Source organism: Equus przewalskii, chromosome 1 (assembly GCF_037783145.1).
Source record: "Equus przewalskii isolate Varuska chromosome 1, EquPr2, whole genome shotgun sequence".
Taxonomy (NCBI): Eukaryota; Metazoa; Chordata; class Mammalia; order Perissodactyla; family Equidae; genus Equus; species Equus przewalskii.
This window is the reverse complement of record NC_091831.1, coordinates 157,144,888-157,167,249: the sequence shown is the minus strand read 5'-3', so window position 1 is coordinate 157,167,249 and position 22,362 is coordinate 157,144,888. Positions and strand designations below refer to the sequence as shown.

General features: G+C 50.0%; 2 protein-coding genes across 2 annotated transcripts; one reads left to right on the top strand and one right to left on the bottom strand.

Annotated features, from left to right (window-relative positions):
* Positions 1–1,891: 1,891 nt before the first annotated feature.
* Positions 1,892–13,248, bottom strand: LOC103559531 (solute carrier family 12 member 3-like). Its single transcript, XM_070584708.1, has 27 exons — positions 13,112–13,248; positions 12,772–12,977; positions 11,287–12,640; positions 10,992–11,123; positions 10,766–10,841; positions 10,579–10,674; positions 10,345–10,484; positions 10,063–10,179; positions 9,137–9,248; positions 8,671–8,801; positions 8,507–8,591; positions 7,994–8,145; positions 7,651–7,758; positions 7,016–7,139; positions 6,597–6,698; positions 6,305–6,460; positions 6,043–6,142; positions 5,370–5,481; positions 5,054–5,176; positions 4,866–4,972; positions 4,603–4,685; positions 3,675–3,761; positions 3,329–3,440; positions 3,096–3,182; positions 2,556–2,697; positions 2,390–2,457; positions 1,892–2,275 (listed from the first exon to the last, which is right to left on the bottom strand). Exons 3-27 carry the CDS (start codon positions 11,542–11,544, stop codon positions 2,134–2,136), a joined length of 2,952 nt encoding a protein of 983 aa, XP_070440809.1. The 5' UTR covers positions 11,545–12,640; positions 12,772–12,977; positions 13,112–13,248; the 3' UTR covers positions 1,892–2,133.
* On the top strand, positions 12,777–21,970 carry KLHL33 (kelch like family member 33). The gene is made up of 5 exons (XM_008533175.2): positions 12,777–12,848; positions 13,118–13,873; positions 17,818–18,742; positions 18,858–19,025; positions 19,133–21,970. Exons 2-5 carry the CDS (start codon positions 13,129–13,131, stop codon positions 19,683–19,685), a joined length of 2,391 nt encoding a protein of 796 aa, XP_008531397.1. The 5' UTR covers positions 12,777–12,848; positions 13,118–13,128; the 3' UTR covers positions 19,686–21,970.
* The last annotated feature ends 392 nt before the right edge of the window (positions 21,971–22,362 follow it).

Here is a 22,362-nt window from a genome sequence, read left to right as displayed (position 1 = left end):
CTTACCACGGTCACCAGTGACTTGCACAAACCTAAATCTAATGGCACGTTCTGCTTCATCTTACATAGGCTATCAGTAGCATTTGACACTCCCTCTTTGAAACATTTTCTTTCCTTGGCTTTAGGACATATTCTCTGGTTTGCCTCCTAGCTTACTGACTGCTCTTTCTTAGTCTCCTTTGCAGGTTTCTCCTCATCTCCACAACCGATTAACTCTCTAGAATTCAATCCTTGGACTGTCTCTACACACATGCCTGCAGTGATTCCATCCAGCCTTATACGTTAAAACCATTTCAGTGTGGATGACTCCCAGTTTTTCAGCTCCAACCTGGATTTCTGTCCTGACTAGCTGCCTGTTGGCATCTGCACTTAGATGCCTAATAGGCATCTCAAATTTAACATATACAAAATTGAACTTAACTTTCTCCCCAGCTTACTGCTACAGTCCTATTTCAGTTCATGACAACGCTATCCTTCTAGTTGTTCATATCAAAGCACCTCGGTATTATCTTTGACAGCTCTCTTTCATCTCTTCCAATTTATGAAATCACATTGACTTTACCTTCAGAATATATCCAGAGTCCCTTCTCACTTCCACTACTGCCACCCGAGACCAAGCCAGAATTATCTATTTGCAAGATTATTACAGTAGCTGGTCTTTCTGCTTCCACCACTGCCCATGTATAGTCAGTTCTCAACCCAGCAGCCAGAATGAATAGTGTTAAGATGGAAGCCAGATTATGTCACTCTTCTGCTCAAAATCCTGCTTTTTCCTATATCAGAGTGAACACTAGAGCTCTTTAAAGGTCTGTGAGACTCTCCATGATCCGCCCCACCCTGTCCCACTTACTGCTTTGACCTCATTTTCTGCAACTCACCTTGTTCACTCTGCTCTAGCAACACTGGCCTTTTTGTTTGTCCTTAAACAGTGAAGGGGTGCCGACCCCTCAGGGTCTTTATACTTGTCGCTCCCTCTCCTTGGAAGGCTCTTCCCTCTGGTATAGCTCACTCCATCAGGGTCTTTAAGTCTTTGTTCAACTTTTTTTCTCTTTAATGAGGCCTTCCTGACAACCCTACTTAAAATTGCATTCCCCCAGCACTTTCTAGGCCCTTTCTCTGTTTTATTTCTCTTTATTGCACTTAACACCTAATGTAATAGTTTTATTTATTAGTGTTCACTCCCATTGGAATATAAACTGCACACGAGGAGGAGATTTTTCTCGTGTTTTGTTCATTGCCATATCCTCTCCCAGTACTTAGAATAGTCTTGCACATAGTAGACATTCAATTAGTGTTTGCTGAATGATGAATAAATTGCTGGGGAAGTAAACCAAAAAGATAGTCAAAGAACTATACTGTAAGACTTGGGCCAAAAAATAATTGGAATTATATGAGCTTGGGAAAAGAATAGGTTTCTGACATCTTATTAAGTAGAAAGTGGCAATAAACACTTTTCATTTACAAAAGATAGACACCTAAATGGGTTGAAAATGTGGGAAGACATGGAGGTTTAAAGTCAGAAACTATGGGATGGAAGATAGAAAGAAGATAAAGTCTGGGCCTGGCCCCATGGCTGAGTGGTTAAGTTCACACGCTCTGCTTCGGCGGCCCAGGGTTTTGCTGGTTCGGATCCTGGGCTCGGATATGGCACTGCTCATCAGGCCATGCTGAGGCGGCATCCCACATACCACAACTAGAAGGACCCACAACTAAAATTATACAACTGTACCGGGAGGCTTTGGGGAAAAAAAGGAACAATAAAACCTTAAAAAAAAAAAAAAAAGAAGATAAAGTCCTCTCCTTGAATATATTTGAGAACAGGAATGATCTCTGTTTAAGCTTGGAGAGTTAATTTTATAAATGGGCAGCAAGTATGTGATTACACATTAGCCTCAGGTTTTCATTTGTAACTTTATTAATATTAAGGGGTGGAATGGATCTTGGAGGGAGGACCTTCTGTAGCACTGTAGCCCCAGTTCATATTGCTTAGTAGGGGAGTTCTCTCCTCAGGGAGCTTTGGGCTCTTGCTTAAGGCTGAACAAGGATAGCCTCAAAGTTTATGTAGCCAAGAGACATAACTCCTTGAGTCCTAAATTGTGGACTCCTGCTCCTAGCTCAGTCTCTCCTAAGTCTCTTACTGGCAGTACGTGGTCAGCAAGTCCTGCTGTCTTCCATGAATGAAGGCAATGGGGGATGTGAGGCCCCTGGACAGCATCTCCAGCCAGGTCATGTAGAGGGCCCCAGGGCAGGCTGACCGAGGGATCAGAGGTAGGCTCCTGTTGTGGAAGGCAGTGTGAGGGATAGAACCTGTTCCTCAGCTTATCTAGTCATCAGACTAGACCTTCCCCTGGGATCTACACTCCTGCAGTTTGGAATTCTCCCAGACTCACATGACTATGAGGGCAGCGTCCTGGGAATATTGCCGTAGGACTTCATGAAGACACATGTGCCACTCCGACTACGTGGTTAGGAAGAACAAGCAGAGGACAAGGTGGGTGCCGTTATCAGTTCCTACTCTGGGACAATTGCCCCACTGCTGGCCCTGTTCCTATATACCTGCTTTTGGTTCGCCTGCAGGTCCTGCTCAGAGATGTAGCCTGAAGGAGCAGGAGTATTGAGAGAGGTAGATTCCAGGTTCCCCTTTGGTGGTGGCTTCTGCAACCAGTGTAAGGCCACCAAGTCTTCGAAAGCCTTTTGGCTGCAGAGAAAGGAAACCCCAGATTGATTCAGCAAGAAGCAGAGAGTATCTGTTGTCCCCTGAAATTTCTGTGCTCAGGGATTTAGGAACAATAGGGCTTCTTCACTCTTCGGTTTTTCTTTGTTTTGTTGCCTAAACTCTTGGATTTCTTCCAAAATGGTAACCAGAAACCCATTCAGATGTAGGTAGAGACTACAGCTACTCTTGCCCCCCAGCCAGAACTCCTCACTGCGGTCCTCTTTCGTCAGACTTCAGCCCATCCTCCCTCTCTCCCCTTTTTCTTGCCAGAATATTCAGTTCAGTTATAGCTTTTCTGACACTTGCTCCTTTAGGTTCTTAGCTGTGAAGAAGGAAGACAGGAAGGAAAGAGGCGTATGGGGTAGGGGGTTGGTCCTGACCTTGTCTCTTGAGGTTTGCCCGTGAGCTCAGGTAGTACAGTCACATGTTGGAAGCCAAGCCTGAACCTTCTGAGGAGGGAATGTATCCTAGGGCAAGACAAGAGAGGAACTGGACATTTTGCCTACATTTCCCAGCACCTTTCCTATCCCTCCATCTGTAGCAAGTGGCCCAATATCCTCCCCTCCCCTTCCTGTCTTTAGGCCATAACCTTCGGTTTTCGTGAAGTGCTCACTCTTTGTGTTTCTCCTCTAGCTGCTCACGGGGGCTGCTCACAAAAACTCGCACAGGACATCGAGCCCATTTTTGTGTGTGTGTCAGTAGATAGGGGATCAGCATAGTCAGCCCTGTGAAGATAAGAGGAGAGGAGATGGGCAGCCTCCCTGCCTGCCTTCTCTTGGGAACTGAGAAAGGGAGCAAAGTGTGAAGGCCTCTGAAGTGGGAGGAGGGCACTGGGTACTTTGTAAATGCAGTTTGTTCTGAAGTCCTCCCTGGTGTTTATGTTCCCATCCTCCCTTTCCTGTTCTCCCCTGGAACTTGGAGAGGAATTGGGGCTTTTTAGGGAGCCAGAGAGTCCCTACCTCCGTCGTCACTGAGCCAGTACACATCCACTGTCCCCCAGCCCTGCCTGGACTGGAACAGGGTTTGAGGCTGCCGGTGTACGGATACTGCCCAAGAAGAGAGAGGAAAAGAATAAGACAAACTCCTTATCCAGCTGAGTGATTGCTCCCAATTCAATATCATACCTTCCCCTCCCAGAAGAAAATTGTTGCTATCCCAGAGAAATGTCATGTGGCTTCTCTCTCCATTGACTAACCACACACCCTTTTCTGTTCCCTTTACTGGGTGCCTATTTATTCTCTTCCCCACTCCCTATTTCCCCTAAAACAGGATCTGTTTTAGGATTGGCCTCCTCTCCCTTCTGAGAATCCATTCCTATGGAATCAGAAAAGCTTGGGTTTACTGGGAAAGGTGGGGGGTATGACACAAAACAATGTTGTCTTTTTGCATCCTTTCTCAAGCCGCCCATTCAATGCAGACACCCCAAGTGCAAGCTAGTTAGACGTGAGGTACTACCAGAATTGGGGTAGTGCCAGAAACCCTGCTCTGGAATTGGGCCACCCCCTCCTGGTCACATCCACCCTGCTGCTTTGTATCTTGTGATCCACATTTCTGCCACCTGAATTGAGAAGATATCTTTAAAGCTTTCCCCCAGCTCCTAAGCAAAATTCATTTTGCTCACATTCTGGTCCCTGATTCTCTTCGGTCTCAAGCCTTGGTAACTAAACAAATGGACTTGCCTCCTGTGTCTGTCTTTGAGAGCCAATTTCTGTACCTCCTACACCTTATCCTTTTCTTAGGCTTACCCTTTTTTTTTTTTAACTTTCAGGTGTACATCATAATATATTTCAAATTCTGTGTAGATTACATCATGTTAACCACCCAAAGACTAATTCCAATCCATCACCACAGATGTGTGCCTAATCAGGCCCACCTTTTTTGACTCACCTTGAGCTTGATGTTGGGTAGCCGGGCTTAAGCCCCCTGGCATCCTTAAGATGCAGACACCATAGTTGTAGTCCAAGGCATCACTTTATGGGGGTAAAAAAGGAGATTAGGAGCAAGAGCTGAAGAGAGGGGAGCTCCCCTTCTTGGGGACACAGGTACTCCTGGGTCATTGGAGGGAAGGGGGCTTCACCATGATGATATTTCCTCCTCCTCTGGTTCCTGACCATCTGTAAGCCCATCTTCACCTTCCTGCCAGCACTTACTGTAGAATGCCGACATAGTCTTCCACAGCTGATATCTGCACCTCCTGCCAATTTTGCTTATATCCCAAAACCAGCAAATTGGGCTTCAGTTGGCCCAAACCTGCAACCTAACAGGAGAGGCAATGAGGAAAGAAGGGAATATAGTACCTTGGGCAGGGGTGACAAGTGATGAAGTTTGGCAGGCTGACCTGCATGAGGCTCTGGGCCCCAGACCGTAGCCTGGGGGCAGATATGACTGTATAGAATGAACGAATCTTCCGGACATTTAACCAGTTGACATGATTCTCAGACTCTTGAATGGCTTGGGGCTCCTAAGAGGGGGAGGCAGAAATGTAGACTAGGGACTGTCCCTTCCTAAGGCATCCTTCTGCCGCCCCTCACTGCTCTCCAAGTTCTCTGAGCTCCCGATCAACATACCTGTTGATCTCCCCTTTCTCTTCCCTCTAGCCTAAAGCCTTGAACCTCAGTCCCCTCCCACCGAGAGGCCATTCCCACTTCGCTTACCAAGACCACATTCCCACAGATCATGAGACTCATTTTCTTGGTGAGGGCACCCACAAAATCCACCAAGGCTGGACGCTGGCTAGGGGGGCCAGTTAGCACTAGGCACTGTGGCCTATGGAGACGAAGGCAGGGATGATGTTCAGAGCAGTGATCTTCCCCATTGGGGGATTTTCGGGAGAAACCAAGAGTATTAGAGAGGCTTCTCCATCTCACAGCATGATGAGGGGAGCTGGGAATCCTGATTCCTGTGGCATCTGTCCTGCCATGGAGTACCCCCTCCTTAGGGAACCCTGCTCTCTCTACCCTACTAGAATGTTGTTCCCTTCCTTTGCCTCCAGGTTTTAGGAAGCTGGTTTCCTTTTATGTCTATAGCAGGAATTGCAAACTCAAAAGCCTGCAAGAACCAGTCTTATAACATCAAAGAATAAAGTAGGCCAAGTGGGAACAGTGGCAAACTGGAGAGCGCCTGCCCTGACCCATGGGACAGCAGCTACTTGACTCCAGCCAAGTATGTCATGTGGTGTGAAGGCCCAGGACTACCAGATACATATTAAATTTTGGCAATCAATTTTAAAAATTGTAAATGCTGTCCAATCTGAACAAAACTCATTTGCAGGCAAAATCCAATCCAGAGGCCACCAGTTTTGAACCTCTGGTCTAGAGACTCCCTCACCGGAAGTTCTTGACGTGGTCCTGCACATTGGTCAGGCTCACTAAGTAGGACAGCGCCATACGATAGGTGCCCACCTGGACCGAAGAGCCCCTGTTCACATCTGTGCAGAGGAAGGGATGGTGCAGAATGATTAGAGGTGGGGCCTCACTTGTCAGGAAGGAGAGGAAACAAGGTTTACTATTGGTAGTTCTGGGCTTCTTACGGGGTCAGCCTCACTGTAGGTCACTCCCTCATTCCCTTACCCACCTGCCCGCTCACTCACCAGGTTTCTTATGGAAAGCATAGAACAGCAGCAGAAGGATAAGCAACACAGCAATGAGTGCTGCCCACCAGTTGAGGAGGAACATGATGAGCAGGCAGAGCAGAGAGCCCAGAAGGGAGAGCCAGGGCCTATACCAGCAGAAGGAAGGGCGCCAGCCTGCAGGGGAGAGTGAATGCAGCCCATCCCTTATCTAAGCCTCACTACCACCCACCCTTGCACCCCAAGGATGTTCCTTCAACCCTTCGAGGTCCTCCCAGCCTTGGGCCTGACCCCAACACCTGCCCATACTAACCAGACGACTGGCTAAGGGAGGCGTGGAAACAGCCGAAGTTAACAAGGGCATAGGAGCAGAGGTAAAAGTTGGAGATGATGGCAGCAATGGTGTTCAGATCACCTTTGGGAGAGATGAAAGGTCAGAAGGTCAGTCTCCAAACTGGAGCCATGGGATCCAGGTCTGAAGAGTCAAGGACATCATCTTCTGGCTTCCCTTTCCCCACAATCTCTATTCCCTAGTCCCCACTCCACCTTCCACACACACCACCACCACCACCACCACCACCAAGTTAGCAGATGTTTCCACCCACTATCATGACTAGAGAGATAGAAAAGCTTTAGAGTCAGGCCCTAAAAGCCAAAGGTAGGGCAGTGGAGGGCATGAGGGGACAGGTGATTAATGAAGCCACATGTAGGGGGTGGAGGAGAAGTACTCACCAGTAAGGATGAAACCTACAGCAATGAGAAAGGTGAACAGATAGCCTCGCAGAGGTTCATGCTTCTTGCCATAGCCTTTCCCGAAAAAGCCAATGACTGGATACAGTTTATCCTGGCACAGCCACTATAAGAAAGCATGATCATTGGGGGAGGGTCCCAGGGAGAGGGAGAATGAGGAGCCCCCTACTCTAAAGAGGCGAGAGAGAGTGGGGAGCACAGAGGGAAGAGATGAGGGAGCTTAGGGGTCTTAACAGGAAGAAACGATAGAGGAGTAACGGGAGACCCCTCAGAATGTGGGATGGGAAAAACAGAGAAAGGAGGCAGATGGAAGAGTGACATCCTCCCCAAATTTTGCCTTGATTTTCAGGCAAATCCCCCAGTGGCATGATCCAGAGGGTAGTTTCTTGGGTATGTTTTCCATCTTCTTCTCTGAATTTGCTGTGTGAGCTTGGATCCTCTCTTAAACACCAGCCAAACACCGTCATCTCCATCTCCCTAAGTCACCATCTAACTCATGGTTTGCTGAGACTGAGCCTTCTTTTGCTCCTCCCCCAAAAATTATATTTTTGAGGTGGCCCTGTCTGCTTACATTCTTTCCTTTCTCCCCCAAGCCTCTTGGTAAGATGCTAACTAACCTGGAAGACTTTGGGGGCTGAAACAAAGCAGGAAAGGGCAGAGGACAGTGCGGCACAGAAGACTCCAGCAGACGTCAGGGGGCTGAAGGCAGACACCATGCTCATGGCCTGAGGAGAGGGCAGGCAGAGGCAGAAATCAGTGCATTCCAGAAGCAATGCATTCCACCCATATTTTCCTCTAGCTTTCCTAGAATTTGTAGGGCATATGAATTTTATGCCATTTTTGAAGGTTTTACCCCACCGACATGAATCCACTTATGTCATTACTGTTTTTGAGCATCCACCCTGCCAGGCAATGGGCTAGATAAGATTCATCTGCCTACTCGTCACCTCGTTCACTCACCTGGTAGTGATTAGAGAGCCCATAGAGGCAGGACCCTCGTTCTCGACAACTGCTGAAATCCCAACCATACTGGCACTCTGGCCCCAGGCAGCTCCCATTCCACACACCCATGTCAGTCATATTTCCTGAAGCATCTCGAATCATACAGGAGCCTGAAAATGAGATTGAGGACACACTCCTTCATGGGGAGAGACCCCCATTCCAAAGCAGTAGGACTATCTAGGTACTACCAGTGCCAAAGAGGGGAATGGAAATGTGTGCATGAGTGGGGCACCAAATTTGAGAATCAAAGAACACCATAAAATTCATTAATGATATGAGGGATGGGGAGAAATGGTGAAGGAAGATGCGGGGGGTGGGGGGGGGGGCGCGGCACTACCAGCATGTAAACTACTTTTAATGTGACTGATGAATGCCTCTTGCTCATTTCATCACTATACCCTAGCCCCTCAGAGAGGCAGAAACCAGAGCTCCAGGCCATTCTGCACAGAAGGCAGGCGTAGAGGGCCTTACCAATGGTGACAGAGATGCCCAGGTAGGAGAGTGTGGTCCACATGATAGCAAGGAGGGTTCCTTTGGGGATAGCTGTAGCAGGATCCTGGGAACAAAAGTTGAACCGTTAGTGGAGACACAAAAGGGGAGACAGAGTGTGCTCTGTGCCTGGACATGTTTCTCACCTTGAGATCCTCTGAGATATTGGTCCCAGTGAGTAACCCAGTGGCTGAGGAGAAGAAGATGGAAAACATACCAAAGAAACTACCCTCTGGACCACGCCACTGAGGGACCATATTTTCCAATAAAATGCTTCCTACATAAAAGAAGAGAGAGAAAAGATGGGGTTTTAAGGAGCACCTCCTGGCTTCCCTTCATTCATCCAAGGTCATTACCCTTCCACTCAGTTTGGTGTTAGTGACTTAGGTTAGGCTGGGAAGAATAAGGGAATTTTGTAAACTAGCCACCCCAGGGACTTATAGGACTCTGAATGGGGTGATGTTCAACTTGCAAATGACATAAAGAATCAGAAATCAAGGGGTCTTTTCTGAAGAGGTTTGGGCTAATGAGGTCCCCTGCTCCAAGGGGAGGTAACATTCTGAGGTTTCATTCCCTTTCATACATTTCTCAGCCAGCTTCCCACTGTCTCACCTTGGTACCCAAAGAAGCCAGTGGCTTGTCGGCTGGGGTTTGTGGGAAGGAGTGTCCCCAGCAGGTAGTTGATAAAAGAGAGGAGGATCAAGAAGAAGAAGATAATTTGGGCCTGGAGTACCATGGGTGAGAAAAAAAAAAGAGAGAGAGAGAGAGAGAAATGTGAGTAGAAGAGGAGAAGTAATTACTCCTCCAGCTCCTCATTCCTCAGTCTCCTTGTCTCGTCTTCACTCTCCTCTTCAGCCTCCAGTTCCCTTTCCCACCAGCCTCTTCCCATAAAAGAGTCTGGCGAAATGGGTGTCCTTTTCCTTCTTGCTTCAAACTGCAAAGTGTCCCTTCCCATGCCAGAGGGGTGAATCTCAAGATTGTAAATATCTGGGAGCAAGAAAAAGGGCATTTCTAATCTAGCAGTCTTGTCTAGTGCTCAGCCCAACAGATCGTCAGAATGAGCCTGGTGGTGCAGCAGTTAAGTGCACACATTCTGCTTGGGCGGCTGGAGTTCGCCGGCCCAGATCCCGGGTGTGAACATATGCACTGCTTGTCAAGCCATGCTGTGGCAGGCGTCCCACACATAAAGCAGAGGAAGATAGACACAGATGTTAGCTCAGGGACAATCTTCCTCAGCAAAAAGAGGAGGATTGGCAGCAGATGTTAGCTCAGGGCTAATCTTCCTCAAAAAAAAAAAAGTGGAAAAAAACAAAAAAAAATGAGTTCTCCTTACTTTCCCCTTGAAGAACTGATATGTGGAGATTCTCCCAGCAGAAGTGTCTAGCTTCAGGTCTGGGTCTCTCTAAATCTGCTCTGCCAGGTACACACACACACACACACCCCTACATCTCCCCACATTTGGCCCTTCCCAGATCTGTTCAGTTCTCACCACAACCCCCTCAGCCTTCTCACCCCCACCTCGATTCTCCTGCACCTGCCTTAGACTCCCACTCCACACTGGCCAGTGCCACGCCCAGAAGGATGGTCACGATCACCATGCCCACCACCTGCAACTCATTTTCCGGATCTATGTTCAGCAGCTGCACCTTGTGGTCCTGGAGGGGCAGAACACAGGGTGGGTCACGGAGACTCTGTTGGCTGATTTGATGCCTCCATTTGATTCTTAAAATGACTTGCCCAGGCTGGAGTCACAAAAAGTGCAGGCTGAGTGGTCAGCCAACTTGAAAAGAGGGTGCACCAAGGGAGAGGATGGGCATTACCCGGAGCAGATCCAAAAGGGTCTCCGCGAAGCCCACTGTGTGCATAGCCACAGCTACCGAGTTTGCAAAAGCGAAGATGATCCCGATGGAACTGCCAAGCTCTGGACCCAGGCTGCGTGAGATCAGGAAGAACTTGCTACCTGAGAGGAGAGGAAAGCAGAGCCAGTCCGTGGTCTCAGCAATTCGTTACAGGACTGGGAGCCCTGAGAGAGAGCATTGTCGCAACAAACGCACCAGCCTTGACTTTGCTGTTGGTGGAGATGGCTGAGATAGACATGCCGGTGATAGTAGTGACTGAAGCCGAGAGCAGGATAATGAGCCATGTGAGCCCTGCGGTGGGCATGGGAATGGGGCTCCTTTAATTTATTCAGGCTGTGCCCAGAATCCCTTCCTACTGGCCAGCAGAGTCCTGGGCTCATACCTATGCCTGCCTGAGCAGTGATCCAAGGCAGCCGTAGATAGAGGATGACACTCCACATGTGGAGCATGCAGCGGATCTAGGGAAGCAGGGTGGTCAGGAAGGAACTGAGGTTACCCTCAGCCCCCTCCTCTCTCCCTCAGCTGTGCCCTCCTCTCCTCTGGAGTGAGGTTCACTCTCCCCAGCCTAGATCCCCATCCTTTGGAAACCCTGAGCTCCCATCCGTTACCATGACTCCCATGACCCAGCCGAAGCACAGTGGGGCCTTGCCAGGCCTGGCTCCCGAATTCTCCGAATCATCTTGGGAGTGTGGCTGGGTGCAAGGCTCCTCTGCAGAGGTGGAAGCCACACTACTCCCTGGCTGAGAGACAGCACAGAGCAGCTGAGATGCCAAGACCCCTCCCCAGCCCCCTTATCAGCAACCAGAAGGACCACTAATAGACCTGGAGGTGCTATGGCGGGAGGTCAGACCCAAGGCTTTAATGGAGGGTGGACATGGCCCAGAATAGCAGGTTTTATCCAACCTTCGGGGGTTCACCGCGGGGCATGCATCTTTCGGTGGTGTTGCTGTGCAGAGCCTCCAGAGACAAGCAGCTGCAGCAGAGCCATCCTAGGACCATAGACCTGGCATAGAACCCAGAGCTTGGTCCAGTGTCCTTGTCTTTGTAGGTGAGGCAAGGGCAGAGGCTGCACTTAGGTGAGTCTCTGCCAGATGGCTGTTCCTCCTCTTCCTGGTGGAAGCTCAAGGTGCTGGCCTCATAGTCTCTCTGCTGGGAGGCCATAAGAAGAGTCTGAAATGTCCAAACTGGGGGAGCGGGTGCAGAGGCTGGTCACTATGCAGGACAACCACAGGCTGCCTCTCTCTGTCGAACCATTTCGGGGAGTGCACCCACAGGTTGGGCTCACCCCGAAAATGCTACTCAGGGTCGGAGAGGGTACCCCAGTGTCCAATGGAGAACGGGGACAGCTCCGAAAGCAAGAGGCCCGCTGCTGTGCGGAGCAAGCCACTTTCTCACCCCTCCCCTACCCAGATGCCACTCCTCTCACCTGAGCTGTGAGGAACAATCTTGCTTCGCCCCCTGGTTAAGTCTGCTTGTTGAGTCAATCTATCCAGCCTGGACTAGCCTTTTTATAGGCCAGGGAATCCACCTCTAGCAGTCCTTGGCCTGTCCTACATCCGTGGGAGAGGGGAGGGAAAGGGTATCGCCGCTCCCTTCCCATAAATTCCTTCCTGGAACTGCAGCGAAAGTGATTGCCCGGATTTAGGGGGTCTCAGGATAAAAGCTGTTGTTCCTGGTAGAGGAAGTGGCCGTTGGTGTCCTGCCTCAAACAGTGAGAAGGCTTGCGCGCCCCCAGCCCATCCAGTCCAGGACTCTCGTCCCTCAGCAGCTGAGATAATCTGCACTTTCCATTGTCTGGTCCTCCTCCCAGCGACCAAGGTGAGAGACAACTCCAGGCTCTTCTGAAGACACAGGTTTGGGTTTAGCTATCTCACCTCAGGACAGGGAGGAAACTACACGCTGGATGTGGGTCACCTAGGGTCAGTAGCCCTGATCCCTGCCCCTTTACCTCCCCCTGCCTCCGCCCTTAGGTGGACCCAACCGGGTTACGTTTGCGTTTCCCGTCGGTACTATATTGTCCGCTCCAGGGTCCCAGCTTTATCGTGCACAGAAAAGTGGACAGTCAAAGCCCAGGACTGACCCAAAACACAGGCGTCGCTCCTATCGCCCCACGTTCTTGAGGGTCTGCAGAGTGTGTACTCTCTTTACCCGCTCCCTTTAGCCGGGTCAGGTGAACGAAGCCTTTCTGGCCTGGCTCCCTCCATCCGATCCCCACATCCTCCTTGGCCTGCGAATTTGCCTCGCTCAGCACCATGACCTACAGGTGGAAGGGGGGAGGAGGTCGTCTCCGGACGGGGCCCAAGGGATTAGGTGTCAGAGTTCGGGCACCCGGAGCACAGCCCCTAGCCCGCCAGCGCCAGCTATAATTAGCTGGGTGAGGCTACTGACCCGGCTGTGGAGTGAGTTCCCTCTGCCTCTTGGTCCAAAGCAGAGCAGGCTCCAGTGAGAGGGCAAGTGGAACGAAGGTGACAATCAGGATGGGGGCAAGATGGGAGGGGTACGCCCCCGGGTACCGGATCTTTACACATGCTTCTTGCACTCTTCACTGCACCTCGTGAATCCCGTAGTTGCACTGTATAGCCTAGCTGCTAGACCTTAGAATGGGGTGGGGGGAGGGGGAGGGGGTGAAGTAGGGAGAGGGACTAACACGTCCCTGGGCTGGAGGCAGAGGTTCCTCTGGCCTCTGTGGGTCCAGCTGTGACCCCCCTCCTCTATTTCCTCTCCTCACCTGCAGCAACCCGGGTCATGAGCGTCTCAGGCTCGGCACATCGTCCCTCGGACCCGGCGAGCGTCTCTCTTCCGGTCCAGAAAGACGGCCTTGGCCCCCCTTTGCCCGCCGCGAGAACCCCGTCCTGGCCTCCTTCCCCGGACGAGGATCCCGGTTTGCCCCCCTTTCCTCTGGAACAGCCTGGCCCCAGGCCCATGGCCGCGGGGAACCTTCCCTCTCCAGCCTTGTCGCTAGAGGAAGAAGAGGATGAGGACGAAGAAGACGCGGAGGAGCCCGAGGGGCTGCGCAGCGAGGAGCATCCGAGTCAGTTTTTCGCGGAGGCACAGCGGCTGCGAGAGCAGAGGCTGTTGCTGGACGAAGAGGTGTCAGTCGGTGGGCGAGTGTACGGGGTGCATCGGGTGATCTTGGCCGCAGTTAGCAGCCTCTTCCAAGACAGACTGCTGGGCAGCGGAGATCCGCTATCCCCCTTCAGCCTCGACGTGGCCCCCGGGGCCTGGGAGGCCGTGCTGACCTTTGCCTATGAGGGGGTGCTGGGCCCCGCCCCGCTGGGGGATGTGCTGGTCGCCGCCGAGGTCCTGGGAGCGCCCCGGGTGAAAGCTGCGGCCCAGTGGAGACACGAGGGGCCTGGAAGCGCCCGGGAAGATGAAAAGCAGCCCAGTCAGGCAGAGGAGCTGAGGGACAACCTGCGCAGCATCGAGCTCCTATACCAAGAGGGCGTCGGGTGTGACCTGGAGCTGGAGGCAGGCGGCTGCCGGTTGAGGGGTGAGGGCCTGCGGGGCATTACATTACTGTAGGTGCATGTGCTACCGGAATGGTGTGTGCTAGCAGCCGGTGGTTTGATCCCTATCATGGTGGTTTTGATCCCTACTGCAGGCAGAATTTCCCTAGGGCAGCCTTTGGTGTCTCTCCTGACTCATTGAGAGTGGGGCATGCGCGGCTGAGTTGTTTTCCTCGCACTGACAGAATTAGGCTGACCTTCCACGCTATCGCTTTTCCTGCGCCCAGAAACGGGGGATTTCCATCCAGCTGGCTGGAGTTAAGGATATAGTCCATGCCAGTAGAACAAGCAGAAAGTGATTGACTCAAACAGGGATTAACCAAAGGCCCTTCTTGACATCTTCTATTTAGGACACAGGAAAAGCCAGAGGAACACAGTGGAAAAACCTCAGAGTTGTTCTTTCACCTAAGTGCACTTGACACCATGGCGGGCATGGGTCCTACCGCTAATGAGCAAGGTCCGGTACTGTTTTGCCAGAATCTTAAGGCCACCAGGCCATAGCACTTTGAAGTTAATTCAACTCGTCACTAGGAACACTAAGGAGGGTTTAATAAGTTGAATATTACTCAGATTCTACCAACACTTAATGAGGCGCGAGCTACCAGGAATTTTTACACATGCCACATCTTTTAATTCTCACTGAAAACTAGTGAGGTAGGTACCATTATCCCTAGGTGCAGATAAAGAACATTAAACTCAGAGATGTTAACTGGTCAGAACCAGGATACAAACCCACATCCACTAGCCCAGTCTGCTTTCACGAGGCCATGCATTGCCTCCTATGCAGCCAAACCAAAGACACATAAGACCTGGCAAATGAAGTCGAAATGCAGACACACAATGTTTAACACTAAAAGAGATTAGTTTAGAGATTATCTAGCTCAGTTCTTAAACTTTATTGGTCAAGAAATCAGACTTTAAGACATGTCCAAAGTCACATAGCGACTGCTCATTAGAGGAATGGCTGGGACCCAAAGTGCATCTGGGACTCTCAGAAGGAAAAGCAGCCTGTCTTGGCCACCTTGGGCTACTGTAACAAAAATGCCATAGACTGGGTGGTGTCACAGCGGAGATTTATTTCTCACAGTTTGGGAGGCTGGAAGTCCAAGAGCAGGGTGCCAGCGTGGTCAGGTTCTTGTTAGGGTCCTCTTCCTGGTTTGCAGAGGGCCATCTTTTAAGTCTGTCCTCACATGGGGGAGAGAGAGATGATCTCTCTCGTGTCTCTTCTTATAAGGGCACTAATCCCATTCATGAGGGCTCCGCTCTCATACCTAATTACCTCCTAAAGCCCCCCCTACAAATACCATCACATTGGGGATTAGGGCTTCAAAGTATGAATTTGGGCGGGGGGGGGGGGTGGGGGGGGACACTAACTCAGCCCGTAGCAGATGTCTAAAGTGTTTGTTATCATTTCTGATAGCACTAGATGGAGGGAGAATTTAAAATTTCATAGTTATAAAATTCTCACTGGGGTTTGGAATTTAAACATACTTATATCACTGCTTTCATTTCCCTAAGAAATGTTCCAACTTAATGGTGTGAACCTGTCACTTAAAATTCTAGGGAAAAATGATGAGTAAGATGGGAAATACAAGTGGTTGTGAGCCTGCTCGCTATTGGCTCTGAGCTATAGGTTGATCGATGATCTGGAAGATGAGATGGCTTACCTTCTTTGAGAAATGAAGATTTTCTCAGGCAATGTATATTTGAAAGCTGTCTCTGATGTCTACTACTTGGGAAGCACCAAGCAACTATCTACTGCTTAAAAAGACAACAGAAAGCCGCATCGACATCACCTGCCCTTTGAGAGAGGCAAATGTGCCACGACTGGTCAAAGCAGCCTGAGGTTCATAAGCCTCACTGGGAGCGTGGCCCTGTGTGACCTGCCCGAGAGGACTTCTAGCAGCATTTCCCCCCCTTTTTTATTATAAAGCATTTCAAACATGTAACAAACTACAGAGAAAATTAAGAACACCCAAACACCCATCACCCAGACTTGACAATTAACATTTTACTATATTTGTTTCATCTCTTTAAAAGTGTGTGTCTCTTTAAAAGAGGGCATTTTTGGGGCTAGCCCCGTGGCCGAGTGGTTAAGTTCGCGCGCTCCGCTGCAGGTGGCCCACTGTTTCGTTGGTTCGGGTCCTGGGTGCGGACATGGCCCTGCTCATCGAACCACGCTGAGGTGGCGTCCCACATGCCACAACTAGAAGGACCCACAATGAAGAATATACAACTATGTACCAGGGGGCTTTGGGGAGAAAAGGAAAAAAATAAAATCTTTGAAAAAAAAAAAGAGGACATTTTCTCATATAACTACCATACCTTTATCACATCTAACGAAGTTAACAATAATTCCTTAGTATTTCCTGATCCACATTGACATTTTCCAAAATTGAACTTGTTCAAAAAATGTCTCTTAGAGTTGGTTTGCTCACCGCAGGAGCCAATCAAGGACTCTGCTGTACTCAGATGTACATCCCTTAAGTTTCCTCTACTCTTTTTTTTTTTTTAAAGATTGGCACCTGAGCTAACAACTGTTGCCAGTGTTCTTCTTCCTCCCCAAAGCCCCCAGCACACAGTTGTATATTCTAGTTGTGAGTGCCTCTGGTTGTGCTATGTAGGATGCCGCCTCAGCATGGTCTGATGAGCGGTGCCATGTCCGTGCCCAGAATCCGAACCAGCGAAACCCTGGGCCACCCAAGTGGAGCGCAGGAACTTAACCACTAGGCCATGTGGCCAGCCCCTCCACTACCCTTGTATTGTTCTCTCTCCCTGTTTTTATGACTTATTGAAGAAACAAGGTTAGTTATCCTATAGAATGCTCCGTTTTCTAGATTTATATGCGTTTTCCCTCGTGGTTTTGTTTAACTTGTTTCTTTAGCCTCTCAATCTCCTATAAACTTGAATTTAGATCTAAAGCTTTGATAAGATTTAGGTTAAGTATTTTGGTGAGAATTCTCTGTACTTGATGCCAAGTACCTCAAACCGAGTTACATTAGGAAGCACATGAGGTCTAATTGTTTAACAGCGTTTGTTAATAGGACAGTTTCCATGTCATGAGCACCAAGCATATGAGCAGGGTACTGATAAACAAGTGTGCTCATTGCAGCCTGACATCAGAGACAGTGGATGATGAAGATCTGCCCGGATAGCCTCTGCATGGGAGGCTAGATTATAGAGAAACTAGATTACTTCCTTTCTCTAGGACTCAGTTTCTTTATCTTAAAAGAAGCAATTGAACTAGATAATGTTGAAGGTTTCTGACTAAAAATGTCATGATTCCATGAACTATACTGAGATGAAGAGAAGAGTCTGCAGAGAAAAGCTAGAATACATGGGAAATCTTAAGCATTAAATCTTGGGCAAGAGGAGATGGCAGTTAGTTGAGGTCAGGCCACAGCCATTCCCAAGTATGCTACCACTTTCTGAGTAAAATCTAAGAATGGCTGATGTCAGTGGCTCTTACATTGTAAAGGAAAGAACTATATTCTGTGTACAATATAGAGAGACCTATATAAGTTGCACATTAGTCTTTGCAGTTTATTTTGTACCCCTTTTAGCAAATGCTGTCTATAACATCTTTTCACCTTGATCCATCAAGACTCTTTTTCCAATTGACCTGGATGAAAAAGACTAAAGCAATGTTTATCAAAGTGTCTTCAGGCAACTAACATGAGAATCATACAGGGTACTTGAAAATGTTAAAATACAAATTCCCAGGGTCTCCATCCAGACCTACTGAATTAGAATCATGGGCATGGGTCCCTGAAACCTGCATTTGAACAAGCACCCCATGGTATTCTGATGCACACCACAGTTTGGCCTGTGGCCTTAGGTGGTTGGACCAAAGTTGGGGTTGTGAAGTTGGGCTAGTGCCTAGCAGTTTGCAACACTCTGAATTCCCCTCTGCTTCTTCCTCTTGCAGTGCACCGAGCAGCCCTGGCCTGTGGCAGCGAGTTCTTTGGCGCCATGCTCCTGAGCGGGATGAGGGAATCTCAGGGCACAGAGGTGTCTTTGCACACCATCTCTGCCCAAGACCTGCGACTGCTTGTCTCTTTTGCCTACTCTGGGGTTGTGCGGGCAAGGTGGCCAGGACTGCTGAGAGCTGCCCAGGCTGCTCTGCAGTACCAGAGCTCTTCCTGCTTGGCCCTGTGCCAGAAAGCCTTGGCACGGGGCCTCAGCCCAGCCCGTTGCCTGGCTCTGTTCCCCATGGCAGAAGCCCCTGGGTTTGAAAGGCTCTGGAGGAAAGCCCATTACTACCTCCTCACCCACATGCCCGCTGTGGCTTTGTGCCCCACTTTCCCTTCTTTACCGGCTGCCTTCCTGGCTGAGCTGCTGGACAGCGACGAGCTACACGTGCAGGAGGAGTTTGAGGCCTTTGTGGCTGCACGGTGTTGGCTAGCTGCCAACCCTGAGACCCAGGAGTCAGAAGCCAAGGCCCTGCTTCGATGTGTCCGCTTTGGCCGTATGTCCACCAGGGAGCTGCGGAGGGTCAGGGCAGCCGGGCTGCCTCCATCCCTGCCCCCAGACTTGCTGCATCAGCTGATGGTGGAGGCTGAAGTTCCAGGTCAAGAGAGGCGGAGGGAGCCTGACCAGGCACTGGTAGTGATCGGTGGGGATGGACTCAGATCAGACATGGCCATGAGACAGCCATCCCGAGGAGTGTGGTGGGCCCGGGCCTTCTGCTGCGGCGTGGGACTGGTTCGAACTGTGGAGTGGGGGCGGCTGCCTGCCCTGCCTGCCCCAGGGCGCTTCCGGCATGGGGCTGCAAGCCTGGCAGGAAGTGAACTCTACGTGTGTGGGGGACAGGATTTCTACAGCCACGCCAACACCCTGGCTACAACTCTCAGGTATGGGCCCCTGAGAGTGACAGGCCCCAAGGTGGGCAGCTGAGGGAAATTGCTGGCCCAGGCAACCACAGACTCAAAGGGTCACTCTTCCTATCTCTTGCCCTGCTGTATCCAGGTGGGACCCCAGTCAAGGGGACTGGGAGGAGAAGGCACCTTTGTGCCAGGCTCGGAGCTTGTTTCCCCTGGTCGCGCTGGATGGACTACTTTATGCCCTCGGTGGACGAGACAATGGTGTTGCCCTGAACTCTGTGGAGACCTATAACCCTAAGCTCAATGTCTGGAGGTGAGCAGGGGAGGGGTGTTTCTAAGCTTCAGGGAGAGAGTAGGGGTCTTGGAAGAGAAGGAGAGTTGAAGATGATTGTTGCCTGATCGTGTTCCTGTTCTCCTTAGGCCGGCACCTGTGCTTCCTGCGCCATGCTTTGCCCATGCAGCTGCAGTTTTGGAGGGCCGATTGTACGTGAGCGGTGGCTGCAGCGGGACTGGCCAATACCTGGGCTCATTGCTGCACTATGACCCCAAACTTGAGAAGCCGGGGACACTTCTGAGCCCCATGGGGGTACCTCGGGCTGGCCATGTCATGGCTGCTCTGGGTGGGCGGCTGTATGTAGCAGGTGGGCTAGGTGAGACTGGGGACCTGCTGAGCTTCGAGGCCTATGAACTAAGGACTGATAGCTGGACTCACCTGGCACCCCTACCCTCCCCCCATGTGGGGGCTGCAGGTGCTGTGCTGCAGGGGGAGCTACTGGTGCTGGGGGGCTACAGCCACCGTACTTATGCCCCCTCCCACCTTATCCATGCTTATTGTCCTGGCCTGGGCCGATGGCTCTGCCTGGGAACTCTGCCAAGGCCTCGGGCTGAGATGCCTGCCTGCATCCTGACACTGCCCACTGTGCAGCACATAGCCTTCGTTCCGACAGGTCACCAAACCAAACCTGCTGGGTGAGTGGGGAGTGGCAGAGGATGGGGGGAGGAAATGTTGAGAAACATCATGAGAGAAGGACAGAGATTATGGGGAGAAAAAGAGAAGGCTTTATTCATGATAGTATTTTATTCTAGCACAGTGCTTTCCAACTCGTAAACTGCTTTTGTATATATGATCTTCACTGAGGAAAAGGTGGCTCCAGAATTCCCGGGGAAAGGGCACTGGGGGAGAGGATGCAGCTGAATACTTAGGTAAAGAGAGGAGCCCCAGGAGCAACTCCATGAGGTTTACAGGCCCTGACAAGACTCTTGGTGGGGAAAGTGCATCCAGCTGGAAAGACAGTCAAGAAGCTCCAGTAACCAAGGTGTAGGGGCCATGAGAAGACAGTCAGAAAAATGATTCTGACCCATGGATCAAGGAGGAAAAGGTGGAAACGCCATCCACAAAAGAGTTTGAGGAACGTAGAGGGAAGGACAGCACTTGCTGAGCCCTTCACTTTTCCAGGACTCACTTCTTGCTGTTCTCCAATCCCTGGGACACCTAAACCCTCTGGACAGTATTCTTTCTCACGTGACTCGTGGGCCCAGTCTAGCACTTCCTCAGCCCAGACACTGCAGGCTGTCCCTAAGAGCCTCTTGGTTTTCAATCTGAGGCAGAAGTTCCCATCTGGACATGGCACAGCATAGGGACCTGAGATGCCAGGCTGATGAGGTGGAAGCACTGCACATGGGGAAGATGAGGAGGGCAGAGGCAAAGGACGAAGGCGCCCATGGTGGGAAACGGATGATACGAGGTTTGTGGGAACAGAGTGGAAGAAGTCAGAAGCCTGACTGGCTTCTTTCCTTCCCTTTGGGGTGAATTGAGGGATCAGGAGTGAAAACAGGACAGTTGTGGTGTGAAGTCCTAAGTTGTGGGAGGAAGTGGTGGAGAGAAGAGTGAGAGGCAGAGAAGACCCAGAAAATCTGTTTTCTCCCTTTCTTCCAGAGTATGGTGAATCCATTTCCCTTTTTCTTGGCCAGGGAAGGTTGAATCAGATGCCTCCTCCATCCTGCTCTTCCTTTCTCCATCCTGCTCTTCCATTTTTTTTTTTTCTTCTTTCTTTTCTCTTCTCCTTTTTCCCCTCACAGTTTTAGTTACCTACTATTCAGGGACTATATGAGGCACTAGGGGTGCAAAGGTCAGAGAGCTCCTGATCAGCAGACAGACTTGTAAACAAATACAAGTCTTACCGTGGGCTTAGAGGTATGGACACTTACCTCACACCCATCATACTTAGAGGCATAAGAGCCCAGAGGATCGAGGAGTGAACTCTGCCTAGGGAAATCTTCTGTTAGGGAAGGCATCATCAATTAGGGCCGTTTGAACTGGATTTTGAAGGCTGCCTGGAAACTCACTTGTTAGAGCAGAAGGAAGGCATTCCAGTCAGAGAAAAGAAGCAAGTGGGGCATGTAGTGCCCTGTATCTCCATAGCAAGGAGGAAGTCAGTATTCCAGAGGTTCTTCAGCGAATTCTGCTCCTGTTGTCAGCCTACTGTCTTCTCTGGGGCCTTTCTGAAGACAATGGCTTTCACTTAACAATTGTTTGTTCCCTCCCTCCACAAGTCCCCTAAATCTTTCCTATCTGGTAGTTTCATTTCTGACCCCTGAGCAGCTCAGGGCAAAGAAGGGCCGGTTCTTTATTTTCGTTTTTTAAGGATTTTTTCACTTTTCCTTCTTCTCCCCAAAGCCCCCCAGTACATAGTTGTATATATATATATTTATTTTAGTTGTGGGTCCTTCTAGTTGTGGTACGTGGGACGCCACCTCAACACGGCCTGATGAGCGGTGCTAGGTCCGCACCCAGGATTCAAACCAGTAAAACCCTGGGCCGCCAAAGCAGAGCGCAAGAACTTAACCACTCAACCACGGGGCCAGCCCCAGGCCAGGTCTTTGTATGGGTCAATTTGCTATTACCATCATTTATTAAGATTCTTATGCTCCTAAAGATGAGATGAAGGAGCCTCCCTTGCACCTTTCTTCATCTTGGCCCTGGAGGTGCTTGACATGTTTTTGTGTATTTGTTTGAGATTTCAATATTGTATTAAGTTTTTTTTCTGTATCTTTGTTTAAGAACATAGTTGAAAATGAGGAGGGGTAAGTAGGATATATAAGAGAAAAGAGAAGAAAGATTGAAGAAGACAGGGAAGAAGGAAATTGGAGGCATTGAGAAACTACGATGATTGAGTCTTTAGGGTGAACTCCTATGAACATGTTCACTGTGATGTGTACACAATGACAGGCTTAAATAAAGGTTTCACCATGATTGAATCATTCTTGTCTGACTTTCTCTATTATAAAAATCATTCAAACTCCCCTGTAATTTGGCTCCTGTCTCCACTGCACTACTGAAATCACCCTCCCTCATTGTCACCAGGACCTACTTCTCATCAAATCAAATGATCTAAGGCCATCTTCATTCTCCTTCATCTTTCTGCAGGAATTGACTGGCTTGAAAACTGGCTCTTACCCTAAAAATTTCTCCTCCCCTGGCTCCAGAGGTAGCACACTCTCTTGGGCCCTCTCTTCTTTCTCCAATGCAAAGAGGTGGCAGAAAGCCTAATCGTAGTGTCCAAGAAAGTGTGGTTCCAACCCAGGTGGAGCTGACAGCCCAGGGTTGAAAAGTATGCAGATGGGGGTAGTTAGTTGCAGAAGTCTCTAGC